This window comes from Carettochelys insculpta, chromosome 14 (assembly GCF_033958435.1).
Source record: "Carettochelys insculpta isolate YL-2023 chromosome 14, ASM3395843v1, whole genome shotgun sequence".
Classification (NCBI taxonomy): domain Eukaryota; kingdom Metazoa; phylum Chordata; order Testudines; family Carettochelyidae; genus Carettochelys; species Carettochelys insculpta.
This window is the reverse complement of record NC_134150.1, coordinates 4,205,567-4,219,133: the sequence shown is the minus strand read 5'-3', so window position 1 is coordinate 4,219,133 and position 13,567 is coordinate 4,205,567. Positions and strand designations below refer to the sequence as shown.

General features: G+C 63.1%; 1 protein-coding gene across 2 annotated transcripts in view; it reads right to left on the bottom strand.

The window, feature by feature from the left end:
- DOK4 (docking protein 4) overlaps nt 1-13,567 on the bottom strand; it is a 43,254-nt gene that overhangs the window by 17,118 nt on the left and 12,569 nt on the right. For both annotated transcript variants that reach the window (XM_075008454.1, XM_075008455.1), the window contains exons 2-4: nt 12,330-12,552; nt 789-896; nt 112-226 (exon numbers count right to left, since the gene is read on the bottom strand). In XM_075008454.1, coding sequence (XP_074864555.1) covers nt 112-226; nt 789-896; nt 12,330-12,395 — 289 coding nt within the window. In that variant the 5' untranslated portion in view covers nt 12,396-12,552. The remainder of the gene's footprint in view (nt 1-111; nt 227-788; nt 897-12,329; nt 12,553-13,567) is intronic.

The following is a 13,567-nucleotide window of genomic DNA, read 5'->3' as shown; positions in this document are numbered from 1 at the left end:
GCCGAGACACCAGCTCACCGCTGCAGAGGGAACCCAGGTGTCCGGGCGGCCGGGCCCCGGCCCTGCGCAGGCTCTCACCAGCCCATGACCCCGCCTGCTCCTCCCACCTACCCGAGTCACAGGTGAAAGTCCTGGCCGAGTCGTCGGTGAAGATGATGGCCACCGCCTGCCGCTTGGTCTCCTTCGGCAGCCGTGTGATGCACTTCACGTTGCTGATCTCCGTGACCTGCACGGGGAGACCCGCTGCTGAGCTGCCCCCCGCCCCTTTCCGCACCGAGGGACGGGGCTCCCCGCCCTCGGCCGCCCAGCTCCTCTGCGGGCTGCACCCTGGGAGACACGCAGGCTCTTGCCAAGGGGTGCACAGAAAACCGGGGGGCACCTGCATTTCCGGGGGGTCCCACCACTGTTGGAGGTGGGTTGCAGCAACCACCAGTCTGTGCTGCTGGCCCCCAGCAGGAGGCAGCTGGGGGCGGGGAACAGCCGTTTTTCGGGGGCCAGGCAGGTGCAGGGCCAGGACACATGGATCCTGCAGGCCAGCCCGAGGGAGCCTTCGCCATGGCAGATCTTTGGCCAGGGCCTGTACACTGGTAACAAGCGGGAGAGACGCTGGCTGGGGGGGCACCCGGCTGGTCCTGTTCCTCCCGATAGGGGTTGCTGTGGGGGAGGGGTAAGGGCGCTGGCGGGTCGAGGGGGCACCCGGCTGGTCCGGTCCCTCCCCATAGGGGGGCTGGGGGGAGGGGAAAGGCCGCTGGCGGGCGGGGGCAACGGGTAAGCAGAGCCTCTCCCACCTTCGGGCAGCCGCGCAGGCACACCGACTTCTCGTCCGGATACTTCTCCAGCCGCTGGGGCCCCTTACTGGAGGATTTCCTGAACACCAGCCAGCACCTCCGATAGATCTGCCGGAGACACACCAGCACAGCAGCTGCAGCACGCCCCAGGCAGCTCCCCGGCGGGTATTTACCCCGCAGATCAGTCGCACCCGCCTGGGGCTTTTCGGCAGCCGAACTGCAGGAGGGCCGCTGCCCTGGAGACTGGGGCCCTAGAAAAGACACGCTGACCGACAGATCCAGTGAGGACGGACCAGGCGCACATCGGCCCCTCTTCCACAGAGCTGTGTCCTGCAGGTTGTGCCCTGGAGCGTAACGCTAAAGCCAAAGCCCGCGAACCGCCCGCCTGGGACAGGACCCCAGATCCGGGGAACTGCTGAAACTTTGGCGAAGTGGTGAAAACCATGAACTGCGTCAGAAGGATTGTTTTGGCCTAACCCGGGGCCGGCCACCTAAGTAGCAAGAAGAGGCATTTTTGTTCGAATTCGGTAAAAAAAAAAACTCATTACGTTCAAGAGCCGCAGTGCATGTGAATACGAGCTGGTCCTGAATAAATCCCGTCAAACCGGACTGCTTGTAACCTGCTTTCAAAGCCGCACACGCACCGTGATTTGTGACGCGATACATGTTCACTGTAGGACGCTCCAAACTTTTTACATATTCTATTTCCTCACACTTTACACGTGTGTTTGTACCACTGTCTTCCCGACTTTCACTCCCCAACTCCCTTTACCGACGCCAATTTTACTTCCCGTTTAATTTCCGTTTCTTTTCTTACAAGGCGCGTTGCCCTTCCCGGCGGGAATGCCGCAAGCTGCCTTTTCCTTTGCAAAGTCACGACTTGATTAGCAACACGATCAAAACACAGACACGATATCGTATCCCACAATGCACCGCACATATTAACGGGGGAGTTATCCGCCATTTCCAGATCACACACCGTTTGCTATTTAGATCCGAGCTGTTCCTTGTCGGGCTTTTACACATTCGCCGTTTATCGGAAATAATCATAGAATCATGGAACAATAGAGCTGGAAGAGACCTAAAAAAGCCATGGAGTCCAGCCCCCTGCCCTAGGCAGGACCAAACCCATCAGGATGGGTTGTTTTTCTTTTTTACTGTATAATTATAACATTGGGAGCAACAAAGAAGTCATCAAAGCAGACACATGTTGAAGCCCCCTGGCCAGTCCCTCTTCACAAGGCCTGTCTCTTGTTACACAAAGAACTGACAAATAAAACTAGCTGTAACTGGCGTAATAATAATATGCTAATGATATGCACGATATATTATAATGATATGCCTAACTATGTACGAAACCAGTATGTCTAGGCTCATATGCAAATCACCCTTTGGAGAAATGCTCTTTGTGAAGTTTTTCCCCTGGTGCATGTTAATAAAACTGCTGCGTGTTATCTGGGTGACTGCATTCGCGGGAAAAGGATCTCTTTGCTTAACATTAGGGAACGACCCTGCAGATGGGCTAAGGGACCCGACACATTCCCCCGCCAGCCTGGGCTCGGACGCTCGGCGGAGGCCCAATATGAAGCTCCTGCCCTGGCCAGAGACGCTCCCCTCCCTGCAGCGTCAAAGGGGCGCCCCACCATCCTCCCACTCCCATCAGCCTTTCTGGGTTTCTCATTTTCCCCAACATCAGCACAGTCCTGCCCGCCAACGCCTGGGACACCCCCCAGCATTCTGCAGTGTTCAAATGTTACCCCGGCGCAGAGTGGACGGACAAACCAAAACACTCGGCAGAGCCTCAACCGGACACGGATCAAGGCTGGATATTAGCATCAGGTTCCCCGGTTCAGCCTTTAATCCCGGCCCATTGGTTCGCCTGACGGGGCGCACGCCTTTGAAACCAGAGGGGCCCCATATGCTGGCTGCTCAGCAGACAGAAGTGAAGCCCTACTAAATTCCCAACGCATTTGGGTCAATTTTGCAGTCAGCAGGTTGTAAAACGGGTGAAACTTGCCACTTCGGAGATTTAAATCCGAAATTTCAGTGTTGTAACGGGGTCGAGTCCCAGTGCAAAAAATGGTGTGGGGGGGGGGGGTCCCAAGGCTATCACGGGGGGGCAGCAGGGCCATGGTATTATCACCCCCATTTCTGTGCTCCCAGCCCGCATCCACAGAGCTTCTGGTAGCCCGGGGGAGGTCACTGGAGATGGGTGTGACACAGAGCTGTGAGCAGCCCTGGTCCCGTTCCTCCCCAGCCTAGCTGGGACCGGCTTAGCCGCACAGCAAGAGCCCTGCCCCACCCCTACACTAGCCAGATGTCATGGGGGAGATCAGATTTCAGGGCCGATGAGGCTGTTTTTTAAACAAAAAGCACCTCCAGGAGCCACCATGAAAACCCCCTTCACAGGAGCAGAGGTGGGAAAAGTACCCCCAAAGTTACTTGAGTAAATAACCGGGGGTGGGGGGTACTTAAATAAAGGTTCCCACATCCCTCTGGAAAACTACTAGAGTAAAAGTCCGTGCCTCACATCGTCATTGCACTTCAACATCCAGAAGTGAAAGCAGCTGCATTTTTACTCAAGTCACTGTTGGGTGAGCTTCCCCTGGCAGTGCCCCCAGAGCCAGGCTGGTCTGCTGCGAGCTTCCCCCGGCAGTGCCCCCAGAGCCAGGCTGGTCTGCTGCGAGCTTCCCCCGGCAGTGCCCCTGTAGTCAGCTACCACCTATGAACGTTTCTTCCCCAGCTAGAAAGGACCACACAGGGCCCTAGACAGCTACAGCAGCCGGCCTCCGAGGGCCTCTACATGCTGTATACACGAGGGCCCCTCGCCTCACAGCCAGGAGATGTCATTGGCCTCAGGTCCCAGAGGGGAAACTGAGTCACGGCACGGGGCAGAGACAAAGCCAAGAGGAATTCCCCGAGCAGCCCACGGAGGTTGGGGGTGTTCCTGACACACCCTCTGCGCTGCACAGGAAGGGTGGTGAGTAGCCACGCCAGTAAGCGCCTATTGTCTTGGAACAGACACCCCTCCGCATGGCTATTGTTCCCCCCTGGCCCACGTCCTGCCGGGGAGGACGGCTGGGCTCTGACCGCTCACACCCACAGCCCCCCTCTCCCGGGCAGCCGGCTGCGGTGGTCTGGTCCCTCGCAGGGGGCGAATGGACAGCAGAGCTCTACCTGGAGGCCCTAGTCCCCCCAGGGCTCACCCCGTGGGCTAAGCTGGATTTGGGGGCCGCAGAGGCTGGTAGCGGCCGACAGCTAGGGTGCTCCAGCCCTCCGCCGCCTGTCACTCGGCCAGCGTTAACAGCAGAGCACGAGCACAGCCGCCTGACTGCCCCTCCTGGGGAACTGGCACACACCTGCCTTCCTCCCTAGCACCGCTTTGGACCGCAGGCCCCAGCACGTCTGCTCGCACACTCACACCCCCCCGTGCACACGCTTGTGCACTCCTTTGATCTTGCACAAATGTGCACGAGGGCGGGCACACATTGCTCCCCCTTCAGCAGTTCCACCCCCTGCTCCCTCCTTCCGGGGGGAGCTCTCCCCTTCTCCCCCGCAGCCACTCAGCTTCCTTCCCTGCTCCCCGCCCCTGCCCAGCAGGGGTTCCTGTAATGAGCAGGAAATTCCCCAGCCCCGCTCTGCCCCCGGCTGCTGGAGGAAGGAGATGGGGAACTGGCCCTTCCTGGCTCTGCTGCCACGGGAGCTCTGCTGCGGGTAAAGCTCCGTCCGGCTGTCCCCTATTGCATCAAATCCCAGGGGCTGGCACTGGCACCCACTGCCTGCTCCCACAGCGCAGCCAGCTGCTGTGCCCGAGCCCGGCCGGCCAGCTGCGAGCTTCCCCCGGCAGTGCCCCCAGGGCCAGGCTGGTCTGCTGCGAGCTTCCCCCAGCAGTGCCTCCAGGGCCAGGCCGGTCTGCTGTGAGCTTCCCCTGGCAGTGCCTCCAGGGCCAGGCCGGTCTGCTGTGAGCTTCCCCTGGCAGTGCCCCCAGGGCCAGGCTGGTCTGCTGCGAGCTTCCCCCAGCAGTGCCCCCAGGGCCAGGCTGCTCTGCTGTGAGCTTCCCCCAGCAGTGCCCCCAGGGCCAGGCTGGTCTGCTGCGAGCTTCCCCCGGCAGTGCCCCCAGGGCCAGGCTGGTCTGCTGTGAGCTTCCCCCAGCAGTGCCCCCAGGGCCAGGCTGCTCTGCTGCGAGCTTCCCCCGGCAGTGCCCCCAGAGCCAGGCTGCTCTGCTGTGAGCTTCCCCCGGCAGTGCCCCCAGAGCCAGGCCGGCCTGCTGCGAGCTTCCCCCGGCAGTGCCCCCAGGGCCAGGCTGGTCTGCTGCGAGCTTCCCCCGGCAGTGCCCCCAGAGCCAGGCCGGCCTGCTGCGAGCTTCCCCCAGCAGTGCCCCCAGGGCCAGGCTGCTCTGCTGTGAGCTTCCCCCAGCAGTGCCCCCAGAGCCAGGCTGGTCTGCTGCGAGCTTCCCCCGGCAGTGCCCCCAGGGCCAGGCTGCTCTGCTGTGAGCTTCCCCCAGCAGTGCCCCCAGAGCCAGGCTGGTCTGCTGCGAGCTTCCCCCGGCAGTGCCCCCAGAGCCAGGCCGGCCTGCTGCGAGCTTCCCCCGGCAGTGCCCCCAGGGCCAGGCTGGTCTGCTGCGAGCTTCCCCCGGCAGTGCCCCCAGAGCCAGGCTGGTCTGCTGTGAGCTTCCCCCAGCAGTGCCCCCAGGGCCAGGCTGGTCTGCTGTGAGCTTCCCCCAGCAGTGCCCCCAGGGCCAGGCCGGTCTGCTGTGAGCTTCCCCCAGCAGTGCCCCCAGGGCCAGGCCGGTCTGCTGCGAGCTTCCCCCAGCAGTGCCCCCAGGGCCAGGCCGGCCTGCTGCGAGCTTCCCCCGGCAGTGCCCCCAGGGCCAGGCCGGTCTGCTGCGAGCTTCCCCCGGCAGTGCCCCCAGAGCCAGGCCGGTCTGCTGTGAGCTTCCCCCAGCAGTGCCCCCAGGGCCAGGCCGGTCTGCTGTGAGCTTCCCCCAGCAGTGCCCCCAGGGCCAGGCCGGCCTGCTGCGAGCTTCCCCCGGCAGTGCCCCCAGAGCCAGGCCGGCCTGCTGCGAGCTTCCCCCGGCAGTGCCCCCAGAGCCAGGCCGGCCTGCTGCGAGCTTCCCCCGGCAGTGCCCCCAGGGCCAGGCTGGTCTGCTGCGAGCTTCCCCCGGCAGTGCCCCCAGGGCCAGGCTGCTCTGCTGCGAGCTTCCCCCGGCAGTGCCCCCAGGGCCAGGCTGGTCTGCTGCGAGCTTCCCCCGGCAGTGCCCCCAGGGCCAGGCTGGTCTGCTGCGAGCTTCCCCCGGCAGTGCCCCCAGGGCCAGGCCGGTCTGCTGCGAGCTTCCCCCGGCAGTGCCCCCAGACCCTGGCCAGGCTGCAGGGACCACATCTCCCTCTATTGTAACGAAGCTGGCTGCGCCCCATGGTGGGAGGGACGGCAGCGAGAGAACGCTGCATTTGAAGGCTGAAAGGCTGCCAGCGGCCCAGACCGAGGGAGCCAGAGCACGGAGGCTTTGCAGACACATAACAAGCCCCCTGGGAACGCAGCGGCCGTTCAGCCCATCACATTTCCTCCCAGCCTGGGCCCACCTCTGGCCAATCTCCAGCCACCTCTAAGACAACATCTTTCCCCAGCTGTCTGGCAGCATTACCCCCTGATGCGCATTTCAAAGCCCCCCGCGACAGTGCAGCCGGGGATGCTCCGATGGCCAATGCGCAAGGGAGGCTGGCCGGCCCCGGAAGCACAGCTGTCCCACCGGCCAGCGCTCCTCAGCCTGCAGCCCTGGGCGCACGGCACTCTGGCCTGCAGGATCGGGGCCTGTCCCTTGCCTCCGAGGTGGCTGCGTCTCTCACACACCTCCAGCAGGGGGTGTCTGCAGCCCGGGCCCTCGGCAGCTGGAGAAGTACCCGCCTCTGCCAGGAACACGAGCCCCTTTGGACTGTGCCCCCTACGCAGCGGGTGGGCCGTCAGCCAGGCTCAGCCTCCGAAAAGGGCTACAGCCCCCTCACTCTTGGACGATCGAGTGAACAGCAGAACCAGAGGCTTCTGGGACCGGGATGCTAGTCTGGGTCTGGAGGCTGCTGCCCCCAACCAGGCAGAAGCTGAGCGCCTGGCCGAAACCAACCCATGTGCCCATTTTACAGGCGGTGAATCAAGGCAGCGGTTACGTGACAGAGCAAGGCACTGATCCCAGATGTCCTGGAGTCAACAGCCTCGTCCCGAGGCTCCCAGCAGGCAGCGGCTCTCCGCTTTTTATTGTAAAGGAGGAAAAAACCAAATGATTAGGGAGAACTAAAGCGAAGGCTCCGCAAAAGAGGGAGCAGTGTGTGCAGCGCTGCACAGCTGTCTCTAGAGTCAGAGCAGGGAGGAATTTAAAGGGGCGGTACTCATTAACAAAGGCCTCTCCGTTTTGCAGCTCCCTCCCCTGCAGACGGTTTCAGCGCGAGCAGGCTGCCTGGGCTGGCCTGGTTGCCTGCGGCAGAGGCCCACTGGCGACTCGCTATCCTGCATCGTACGGGAGGCACTCACTACGCTACGCCAAGCTCGCTGTGGTCAGGAAATCTACCCCAAAGGCAGAGGTGGGCGAGCAGCAGCCCACAGGCTGCATGTAGCTCAGCAGGGTGAGCCCCGGCTGGTCGCGGGATGCTTTATTTACCTGCGTGTCCGCAAACACAACCATTTGCAGAGCCCACTGGTCGCGGATCACCGTCCCCAGCCAATAGGAGCTGTGGGAAGCAGTACCCCTGTTCACGCCACTTCCCCCAGCTCCCATCGGCCGGGAACGACGATCTGCAGCACCAGGAGCCGCTAGGGGCCAAGCAGGTAAATTATGTGCCCAGCAGCTTGCTGGGGCTAACCCCAGCGAACCACGTCCAGCCCTGGGGCTGCTTACTGCGCAGCCCTGCCCAAAGGAATGCAGCACTGGAAAACGAACGACTCCCTGTCCATTGTCCCGGCCTGAACTCCACATCGTAAACCCGCAAAGGCCGTTAGAGATGGGTGCTGCAAAGAAGTTTCTGGCATAAGCCACGCCTGGGGCAGACAAAGGAACGCGGTCTCGGATGGGAACGGAGCCACACGCGAGCAGAGACGACAAAGGGCCGTTGGCAGAAAGGCGAAGACAGCCGCGAGCCTTGCAAAGAGGGGAAAAAGCCTCGGGTATAAAGACGGGCCCCCACTCCTCAAAGGGTAACCCACCGCAGTAAGCGATCGCAATGGGAGTCACTGGATTTCAGCGGCGTCTCGAGGGAGGCGTTGAAGCCTGGCCTGCTGAGGACCACGGCTGTAGAATAGAGGCACCGGTGCTCTGGGGGGCTGGCGGGACCCCCGCCGGCGTTACGCTTGAAAGTCCGCGACCAAACAAAGGCAGAAACGGGTTTTCTCCCAGCCGGGAGAGGCCGCCGTGAACCCGTCTGCGATGTGAATGAAGCAGCGTGGCAACCAAACAGCGGAAGCCCCTTTGCGTGTGAATGAACCCCACCACCCGCGCCTTGCTGAAATCAGATGGTGCATTTTCAGCCACGTGGGCTCGGAGCCCCGCTTCTTTTACGCCCGGGGCTGGCTTCGGCCTCTCGCCTCTGGACTAAACGGGTGCGTTTGCCGTGGGAGCCAGCCCGACGGGCGCTGGGACCGGACTGGGGTGGTTTGTCCCAGCCCCGTTGTAGGACAAAATAATTAGGGGGCTGGAGCAGATGACTTATGAAGAAAGGTTGAGGGAATTGGGACTGTTTAGTCTGCAGAAGAAAAGGCTGAGGGGGGAACTTGGTAACAGCCTTCAACTTACTGAAGGGAGGCTGCAAAGAGGCTGGAGGGAGGCTGTTCACAGTGGTCACGGATGGCAGAACACGGAACAATGGTCTCAAGTTGCGATTGGGAAGGTCCAGGTTGAACATTAGGAAGACCTTTTTCACTAGGAGGGTGGTGAAGCATTGGAATGGTCTCCCCAGGGGAGTAGTGGAGTCCCCATCCCTGGAGGTGTTTAAGTGTCACCTCGACAAGGCCCTGACTGGGCTGATCTGATGGGTTTGGTCCTGCGCAGAGCAGGGGGCTGGACTCGATGGCTTTCCCAGGTCTCTTCCAGCTCTATTGTTCTCTCATTCTATGACCAAGGGGCGGCACGTGGATTGCGTGGGCCCAGCGAACTCACCAGCGTGGGGGAGCGTCCCAGGACGCAGGCGGGCTGGGGGTAATCTGGGAGCGGGGCAGGGTGGCGGAGCCGGGCTGTGCCCTCTGCGTGTCGGCGGGCTGGGGGAGCCGGGCGGCGAACACCAGAGGCCCTAGAACTGCCGGCCAGGCAAGGAGCCGACCCCCCCAGGCTGGCCTGGCTTGAACCCTGAAGCAGCAGGCTAAGCACTGCCCCCAGACCCCCCGGGGGAGGAAGCCCCTGCCCTGAGGAGCTCCCAGTGCACAGGGACCCATAACGACACCCAGGAGAGCCGGAGAGAGCCACAGGCCCAGGCTGTCCATGGGAGGAGGAGGCAGCCCCCAGGAACCCCCACCCAGCCGCTGCTCCGTACCTCAGCGGAGCCCACGGGGCCAGTCGTCTCAGAGGCCAGCACGGGTACAGGACAGCCATGCGAGAGCCAGGGAGACGCTCCCCTCCCCTGGGCTGAGCCCAGGCCCAGCCCGCCGAGCCTGGCTCCCTGCAGCACACCATGCTGGCCGCTGGCTTGTCTGGGGAGACGGCAGCCGGCACGCAGGGCCGGGGGCACCCGCACAGGGCACGCCGGGGAGGCGGCTCGTCTGCATGAGGAGAACGGGGAGTTCCCCCTCCTGAGGTCCCCACGGCTGGGTCTCTGCACCTCACCACCCCCGCCGAGCTCCCTCCCCGCAAGCTGCGCCGGCGGGGGGCCAATTCCTGACAGCCCCGGGGGCGGACAAGGCCCCCGGCGGGTGCCAAGCGTGCAGAGAAAGCCTCAGGAGCGGCCACCGGCTTCAGGCGGCCTCGGGCACCCAGCTCAGCCGTCCCGGGGCTCGCGACGCCCCGCGGGGGAGCTGGGGAGGCTGGCACGCCCTCCGGGAAGACTGGCAGGGCAGGGTAGCACCTCGGCCTGCCAGGTCAGCAGTCCGGCTTCCCTTGCTGCCTTCCCCGCCGCCCAAACGTGCGGCCGGCCGTGACGCGCAGCCCTGGGCTCTGCCACCCGTGGGGACTCGCAGGCTTCTGGCGCTAACGAGCCCCTGGGGTGCGTCTCGCTTGCCCTTCCCGCCGCCGATCCATGCCCGTCCCCCCGGCCACTCTGCTCTGTGGCTTGGCAGGCCCAGGGGAGGCCCAGCATGGCTGTTCACCTGGTCGAGTCAGCCCTAAGTGCTTCGGGCACACACGGCCTAGGAGACTTAGGGGCGGCCTTCCCATCAGCTGTGTCAGGGAGGCCCGATCCCTCTCGCACCCTCTTTACTGGGGGCACAGGCCGGCAGCCAGCAGCCAGACTTCCACTTTAAAGCCGTGACCCTGCACACGGGCGACTTTGGCTTCCCCCACCAGAGGCCTGGCTTCGCTGCCACCACGGGGGAGCCAGATCCGGGGCTCCCAGCTGCTGCCGCAGCAGCTAAAACTAGGACCCTTTCCCAGCTGCTGCCAGAGCCCCTGGGGGCTCCCAGCTTCCACCACTGCAACCCCAGGGCTCGCGGCTGCCAGCCAGGAAGGACTGGCGGGTGGGGGGAGTGTCTCCCCCAGCCCCACTTCCAGGGGCCCAGAGCCACCCATCCCCGAAGGACGCCCAGTGCAGGGTGCAAGTTCCGACACCCAGCAGTAGCCTGGCTGGAGCCCAGGGTCCCCCAGGCCAGAACAGGGGCCCCGAGCACAAAGGGATCCCAAGCGGCAGCCAGGGGACGCTCAGGACGCCAGACAGCGGCTGCAGGCGGGTCGGCCGAGCGACACGAGCTGGGGACGTGCCAGTGCCGCTGGAGCCGGCCAGAGCCCGGACACCGCGTACGCCTCGGCTGGGCCCAGCACCAGAGCTGTAACCCGGCCGCCCCACCTTTCAACCCAAGTTGCAGCTGCCCTCTGGCTCCATGGATGCCCGTCACTCCCAACCTGCAGCGCCCCCCCACACCCCCGACTCCTCGCGTCCTGCCTGTCCCCCAGCCACGCTGGCCCAGGCCTGCCGCCGTCCCCAGCCGAGGTGTCACTCCCAGCCCTGAACCTGAGCAGGGTCCCCCCCGGATTTTCCATCATCGGTAGAATAAATTTTCTCCCATGCACCGAGGCCTGCGAGGACGTGCACCACCCATAAACCCGCAAGCTGCCAGCTGCGGGAGCTCACGCACGGGCCGGCGCCTGCATCTCTCTTGGGTGGCCCAAGCGCTCAGCTCCCAGGGACCGCTGGGCCAGGCTGAGCACCCCTGTTTTCCCTAGCCCTGAACTAGGAGGGCAAGGCCCAGCTCCAGGCAACTCTTCCGCCCCAGGCTGGGAGTGTCTTTGTTTCAGCAGCTGCTGTCTGGCCCCTTTAAGAATGGATCCGGAACGGAGCCCCCGCCGCTGAGATGCGGCGACCACCTCACGTACAATATGGCGCAAGCCAGACAAGCCAGGCGCCCCCAGGCAGGTGCCACTGCCTGCCTCTCCGGGGCAGGCGGCAGGAGAGAAAATTAACAGCTCGGGGGCTTGAATCCAGCTGCCCCCGCCCCTCGCTGCACCGAATCAGGTGGTCTCTGCCTGCAGCTGGGCTCCGGAGCAGCACAGATCCCCTGGCCCTCGCACACAGGGCAGGACGCCGGCCCTTCTCCTCTCCCTAGGGACCGAACCCTTGCAAAGCGTCGGGCGCCCTCAATCCCTCCGCGATCCCCTGCAGCATGCTGGCCTGCTCACCTCTCCCATCCCCCCCAGGGCTAGGGGGAAGGACAGCCCCCACCGACACCCACACTCTCCTCCAGCTGCCCCAGATGATGCCAGGCTAGGGACCCACCGGAGGTTTAACCATCCCCTGGCCAGTGCTGATATCATGTGCCAATGCAGGGACATGGAGATCTTGCTGGGTTCAGCTGTGCTTTAAGCCGGCCCCTGCCCACGCTGTCGCCGCTTGCCTGGTCCGGCACCAAAGCACAAGCTCCGTGCCAAATCCCTCCTTCGCCACACCGAGAGCAACAAGTGTAAAACCCTCTTCTCTCCCCTCGGCCTGCAAAGAACCCGGGGGCGAGACGCCTTTAAAACCGCACGCACACAGCAGATGTGCTGGGCTGGCACAAATTACCCCGAGCTGCTGCTCTCGGCGGGAGAGCCCTGCAGCTGAATTAAAAGGAGAAAAAACCCATCAAATCCCCCGGTTTTGCCACAGCTGCAACTTTACCCGGCCCTGGAATGACCAGCACCAGCGGGCGGCACAGCCGTGTACAGCCCAGAGCCCGGGAGCCCTGCCTGCGGGCGCTGAGAGCCCTCGGGCCGCAGCAGCTCTTGGGAAGGATGCTCGGGAGACGAGCCAGAGCCTGGCTCGGAGGCTCAGCACACAAAAGAGGCCGGGAGGGGAGGGCTTTCTGCATTCGGAGGCTGCTCTGGTGCTTCAAAACCAGGGCGAATTTTTCAAGCCACAATCTTCGGAGCCCTTCCCCACTTACCCCTAATTTCCTGCTCTTCATTTTCACGTAGCCCTGTTTGACGATGTCGTTAAAATTCGTAGCCATGGCGTAGCCGCGATCCGCTCCCAAGGAGCTCCAGGCTTTTTCCTGCCTTCCGGCCGGCCGTCTTCCCCCGCGGGGTTCACCTGCTTTCAGATGCTCCCCGGCATCCAGGCGGTGGTCCTGCCCGGCGCCCTCGTGCTGCCTTGCTCCCCGACGCCGGCTGTGAAATCAAAACGACAGCTAGATTAGCGCGAGTGACATCTTCCCTTCGGTCCCTCTCCCCTTTCTGGCTGAACCATTCGGGCGAAAAAGCAAGGTGCGCCATGCAGGAGAGGAGGAGAAATGGAACAGTCCAGTGGTTAATCCCTTGAGTTTTCAGCGAGATGCGAGAGAAGCAACCTTCTCCTCGCCTGGGAATCTGCCGAGCCTCAGAGGGGGACCAGGGCGGGGGGATGCTCTCTGCACATGGAGAAATCGCCTTTCATGCGCTACGGAGGCTAATCAGAGCTGGAGGATGATTACAGGCAGGTGGCGGGGGGTCGGCTAATAAACAAGAACTCATCTAGCAGCTGTTCAGCTCTCCTAAGAGCCCAAAGCTCCCCCACCCAGCCAATTACAGAACCCCGCTGCACCCCAAATCCAGCCAGCCAGCCTGGATAGCCAGGAAGGTGATGGCCGAGATGGACCACCCCACACAGCAACCTACCGGCCGATCAGGCCTGGAGGCTTCTGCAAACAGCCAGAGATCAAGGCCCACAGGGCGTGTCACTTTGCCCTGTTTTAAATAAACCGTGGCACCCCGGGGATCGCTCTTCCTGCCAGTCAAATCTCGTCGCAGCGGAATGCGGCCACCTCTGGGGCGGAACGCAAGGCAGTGGACAGAAAAGGCTCGGCCATGTTGCAAGAGCAACCGAGTCGGAAAACAGAGATCCCCCGTCACGGCTGCCACGTTCTTCTGCAGCCTGCTACGGCCCCGTTGTGGAACGCGCTGCCCGGTGGGACACCTGAAACAACAGGCACCTAAAGGTGTATGTTGAAAACTTAACAATGTGCAGCTCCTTCCTTCAGTCACAGTCACTCCCTCCAGAAGCCTGGACTTGGATCTCTAGGGCTGTCAAGTAAATCTATGGGAGTGTAGAGCATCCGGGGGTTACGGTGACCGCCAGCTCTCCAAAATGAGAGACCTTCGTTAGATGCAGCCCAAACATACCTCATCTCCTGGCACTGAGCTCACA